The sequence below is a fragment of the Silene latifolia genome, unplaced genomic scaffold, assembly GCF_048544455.1.
Source record: "Silene latifolia isolate original U9 population unplaced genomic scaffold, ASM4854445v1 scaffold_88, whole genome shotgun sequence".
NCBI classification, from domain to species: Eukaryota; Viridiplantae; Streptophyta; class Magnoliopsida; order Caryophyllales; family Caryophyllaceae; genus Silene; species Silene latifolia.
The window spans coordinates 22,780-28,251 of NW_027413793.1; the positions used below are offsets into that span (position 1 = coordinate 22,780).

At 39.4% G+C, this 5,472-nt stretch overlaps 1 protein-coding gene across 1 annotated transcript; it reads left to right on the forward strand.

Moving 5' to 3' along the window:
• Window positions 1-257: 257 nt before the first annotated feature.
• On the forward strand, window positions 258-2,781 carry LOC141640516 (uncharacterized). Its single transcript, XM_074449287.1, has 5 exons — window positions 258-441; window positions 642-1,161; window positions 1,384-1,691; window positions 1,937-2,322; window positions 2,422-2,781. Exons 1-5 carry the CDS (start codon window positions 258-260, stop codon window positions 2,779-2,781), a joined length of 1,758 nt encoding a protein of 585 aa, XP_074305388.1.
• The last annotated feature ends 2,691 nt before the right edge of the window (window positions 2,782-5,472 follow it).

Below are 5,472 nucleotides of genomic sequence, written 5' to 3' on the forward strand. Positions count from 1 at the left end.
TACATTTTTAATGTAGACTTTTATGACTACTCTCCTCAATTGATAAATATGAAAGTTCTTTGAAATAGCCACAAGTTCTACCTGTGTATCAATGGTTTATGCCTTCAATGATTTAAATGGAAGGAAAAGTCTTTGGGATCAACTAACTCAATTTGCCGCCACCTTTGTCCATGAACCTTGGTTGGTGCGTGGAGATTTCAATTGTGTCTTGTCTTATGCGAGAGAGACTAGGGGTACTACTTGTGACCGGGAGATTGATGATTTTCGAGAATTGTGTGAACTTTTGTGGCTTTGACCGATGCCCCACCAATGGGTTCCTTTTTACTTGGAATAATAAGCAAGAAATAGAGTCTAGGAGATATAGCAGACTGGATAGGGCTCTAATTAATCTTGAATGGAGTCAGAGTATGCCTGATGTTTATGCTCACTTCCTCCCTGAAGGTATTTTTGACCATACCCCTTGTCTCATTAAAAGTAAGAGTCAGGGTATGAGGTCTAGGAAGCCATTCAAGTATTTTAATATGTGGGGTAAAGCACCACAAAGATCCCACTCATCTTCTTTGAATGGTGGGAGTATCAAACTCGGGTACCAAAATGTATAAACTGGTTAGTAAACTTAAAAATCTCAAGCATCACTTCAGGAGATATAATAGAGAGTTTTTTCGATATTGAGAATAGTCTTTGGGATTGCCTTGAAGAATCTGGAATATATCCAAATGCAAATTGCAAGAAAACTGGGGATGTCTTTGGATGGAGAAAGAGCAAGCTCGCTAGTTTGGAATATAAAGAGCTTTTGGATGCTTCTAATCTTTTTTTGAGTCAAAAGGCTAAGATGACTTGGATTAAGGATGGGGACTGTAATTCTAAGTATTTCCATGGGGTGATTAAAAGTAAATTTTTGAGAAATCAAGTCCTGTACATCAAAAACATGAAGGGTGATGAGTGTGATGACCCACAGAGCATACAGGATGCTTTCCTGAATTATTATAAGCACCTGTTGGGGACTGAGGTGGAAACTGCTCCTGTCAACCCACTCATTATAAGAAGGGGTAAAGTATGCACAGAGAATCATAGAGATATCTTATTGAAGCCTGTTACTAAGCTGGAAATCAAAGAAGCTATTTTCTCTATCCCAAAGCATAAGGCACACTGCCCCGATGGGTTTTCAGTGCATTTTACAAAGATTCTGGAGCATAATAGGAGATGAAGTGTGTGAAAGTTTGTCTTGGATATTTTTAGATCTGGCAAAATTCTCAAGCAATTGAATACTACTATTCTAACCCTTATACCTAAGTGCACTATGTCTACTCATGTCACCTAATTTAGGCCAATTGCATGTTGCAATGTCCTTTATAAGTGCATATCCAAGATTTTGTGTACTAGGCTTACTGGAGTTTTGCCTGAGCTTGTGAGTATGAATCAGGGAGGGTTTATTAAAGGCGGAAGCATCATTGAGAATATTCTGGTGTGTCAAGATCTTGTTAGACTTTACAATAGACAAGCTTGCACTCCCAGATGCATGTTTAAAATGGATCTGATGAAAGCATATGACTCGATCAGTTGGCAGTTTGTTAAGGAGATCCTGGATGCCTTTCTTTTCCCCCCACAGTTCAGTAATTTGGTTATGGAATGTATTAGGAGTGCCACCTTCTCTATTGCAGTGAATGGTGAAATTTTTGGGTTCTTTCCTGGTAAGAGAGGATTGAGGCAAGGTGATCTAATCTCTCCTCTCTTATTTACTCTCTGTATGGAATATTTAAGCAGGATTTTGAGAGTTGCTACTGAGAAGATGAAGTTCAGCTACCATCCTTTATGCAAACAACTTAAGCTCACTCATCTCATGTTTGTAGATGACCTGTTGCTCTTTTGTAAAAAAGTCTTTTTTATCATGGTCTTTGCTAAGAGCTTATTCTTCTTTTTTTTTTCCGGCTTAAAGATGAATGCTCGAAATCTAATGCCTACTTCAATGGGGTAGGCAATCGCCTTAAGGATGAAATTACGAGTGTATCGGGTTTTAAGGAAGGCACTCTTCCCTTCAAATACTTAGGAGTGCCTATCACAGCAGGAAGATTGAAGAAGAGGGATTGTACTGTTCTTATTGACAAAATTGTTGATAGGATAAGAAGTTTAGGAGCTAAGAAGCTCTCTTATGCAGGCAGGTTGGTTTTAGTCAATTCTGTCCTTTCCACCTTATATAATTATTGGGCAGCCATGTTCATCTTACCAAAGGGGGTGTTGGATAGAGTTGATGCAATCTGCAGGAATTTCCTATGGGAAGGGAGTACTGAGTACACCAAAGCTCCTAGAGTTGCTTGGACAAATGTTTGTATTGCTTGGCTTATCACTAACAATGCGTTAATGCTCAAGAGTAGACTGTTTCAGCTACACATTGCAGCTGATAATCTCTGCTGTATTTGTTAGCTACATGAAGAAAACCATACACATTTATTTCACAAATGTGTGTATAGCTCTCAGATTTTGCAAGGGGTTGGACAGTGGCTTTGCTCTAATCTAACTCAGTCAGATGTGTTGTTAAAAATTGCAAGAAGTAGATGGGGCAGACACAGGAAAAGTATCGGTTCTGCTGCTGCGTTTAACTGCTGGTATGCAGTCTGGTTGCAGAGGAATCAGGCCAGACTCAATCAGTGCATTGTGGTGCCTGCTGTGGTAATTGCCCAGGTTCAACAGGCTATTAGAAGTCATTATTGTCTATATAAATCTTGTAAAATGTCGAGTAAGGATAGAGCTTGGTTGATTAGAGTGTATTTAGAGTCTAATTAGCACTAGTTTTTCACCTTGCTACCGTCCTAAAATCATCTTGTAATGCTTGTTCTATTAATGAAAGCTTACCTTTTAGCAAAAAAAAAAAAAAAAAAAAAAAAAGAAAAAAAAAACAATCTTGCTCTAATAAGCCACGTCCTACAATTAATTGAGTAATACTTATCACAAACATATCCTACAACAATATAATACTCATAAACCCTTAATTAAACCGTCTAATTACCCAATACTATAATTAAATCCCATAAGACAAAACCCCCCAAAATCTAGGGTTACTACTAATAATTAAAAGGAGGAAAAAGAGTAAATAACGAGTTACATAAGTAAAGAAATGAGAAAGAGTGAAGATTGAGTGCAAATCTCCTAAGATAAGAGGAAATCTCCAAAGGATAAGGTTTGAGAGGGTTTAAGGGTTTAGAGTGGAGATAGAGTAGAGGGTGTTTAGGGTTTGTTAGAATGAAGAAGAAACTGAAATAAGGTATATATAGTGAGGCCCAATAACACTGAGCCCAACACACACCTAAACAGAACATGGGTTAAAACCCAGAAAACACTTGGCCACTCTACTCGGTCGAGTGAGTGCCACTCGGTTGAGTACTCTATTGTACTCGCCCGATTGCAGAGCTAGAAAATCAGGGGTATTACAGGAACACGTGGGAGCATGGTGAGAGAGATTAGAATTATGTTGGCCTAATGAGAGTGATGATGACGGTAAGAACCTTTAGGGACCTTACGCGAAAGTAGAGGAAGTGAATGAGAGTCGGTAGTAAGACTGGAGGAGTAGTGGTGAAAGGAGATATTCAAAGCGAACTTGGGACGAAGTTCATTTTAAGGGGGGGAATATTTTAATAACCATTTCTTTTGAGACTTTTAAAGGAACCTTGGGATGCGTGAGAGGGCCCTTAGGCTTGACGAGAGGCTACTCGTGCGTGAGGAATGGATGTCCAGTGGACCAAGTGTAACCTATACTAGATCGAGTGAGAGTGCACTGGACAAAGTAAGTGATACTCGGCCGAGTATAAGTAGTACCCGACCGAGTGAGTGTCACTCGGCCGAGTGAACTCACCACTCGATTGAGTACAATGCGTCGAGGCGATATAACCTATGCTCGAGATCTTTTTCACCTAACCCTAAATCATTTCTTTCCTTCTGTCTAAGCCACCAAATGCTCTTCCCTCTCTCTAAAACTCCCCTAAACCTTCCACCATGAATTCTAAGCTTGGATTTGAAGATGTTCTACCTTTGTCCTTTTTCCTTTCACCTTATAAGTCAAGATCTACCTTTTTCTCTTTCTATGAACCTTAACTTTAGAGGTTTTTAAGGGATTTATTATTTGGTAATTATTGTTAGTAATATGCGTAATTAATGGGTAATAATAAGGGGTTTTGTATCATAAAAGTTGATAGAATATGTTGTGATAGTTAATATGCGATTGGTGTAGGATGAGACGGTTTTATGAGGCGGATTTTGCTTTTATTCGAGTTGCTTGTGGAGTATGATAAGAGGGAGGGTGTCATTATTGTGTTGTTGTTGTTGCATTATAACATGATTATTGTGGGTAATTGTTGTTAGTCTCATAGTAGTGTGGAGATTTCATGTTGCCATGTTCATGGGTTGTTAATGTTGGTTTTGTGATATCATTAGAGTTGCATTATAACACGTTAATTAGGGATTTCATCTTGAGGTAGTGTTGTGGTTGTTGGTGTACATGAGTACTTGGCATAATTGGCATTTATTACATGAGAAAGTGGCACATATGGTAAGAGTCATTCATGTGAAAGCATTATACATGGCATATTGTCTACATGTGATTATGGTGGATGTTGGAGGTTGTTGGTAGGATGGTGGTGTTGAACTGGTGATATATGGTTGTTTAGGAGACGTAAGACAGGTGGAAGACCGTCTTATACTTGGGTCAACTATTGAAGCTTCCCACTCCCAGAGGAACGTGCATGTTAATGACTTGAGTATAGAGGGGCTCGTGTGGTGTTACGGCGTCTGGCAGGGGTCCAATTAACCCCCGAGCTCGGTACCACGGACGTGTTCCGAGTACCTGTTTTATGGGTTGCGGTCCGGCTGTTTGGTGGGCGGTGTTGTGGTGCCTTCACCGGATTGTCGGTACCGTGGACGTGTTCCTGGTACCGGTGAGGTGGTGGTGGAGTTGTGGTGGATGGAGAGTGGTGTCTTGTTTACTTCATTGATGTGTTGCATCTTCATATATATGTGTCACGTCTTGAGTATTTGTATTATTGAAATTGACGTGTGTTGGTTGTGTATAACCATAAATGCGCTTTAATTTGGGTGGCTTTGTGATGAACCATATGATATTTCCGGTCATATGGGGCAGTTTGAGTACAGGTTTGATTGGTATTGAGCGGGACGCGGGCCGAGCACGGACTTTGGAGTCGAGTCTCACGAGATAGTAGATGTAGATTTCCTTAGCATGGTTGTAGTAGTCTGGACTTGTATTTATTTATTCATTGTGTAATCCACTAAACTTGTTATTTATATAAAGAGTTACTAAATTGTAGTTCGATTCTTTGTCTCGGGAAATCGAGATGGTGACATCTCCCGATTACCTTGGCCGGGTAAGAAGGGGGTGTTACATTATTAGTATTACCAATAATAACCCTTTTTAAATTAATATCTACCTTTATAATAAATATTTTGAAACTATTGTGATTTAACCTA

Excerpts from the sequence above, each read along its gene's own strand:
- LOC141640516 (XM_074449287.1), top strand. The coding sequence starts at position 258 with ATGATTTTCGAGAATTGTGTGAACTTTTGTGGCTTTGACCGATGCCCC. Across the intron at positions 1,162-1,383 it reads AAGGCACACTGCCCCGATGG|GCTTACTGGAGTTTTGCCTG; the intron begins GTTTTCAGTGCA and ends TTTGTGTACTAG. Across the intron at positions 2,323-2,421 it reads CTAGAGTTGCTTGGACAAAT|CTACATGAAGAAAACCATAC; the intron begins GTTTGTATTGCT and ends TGTATTTGTTAG.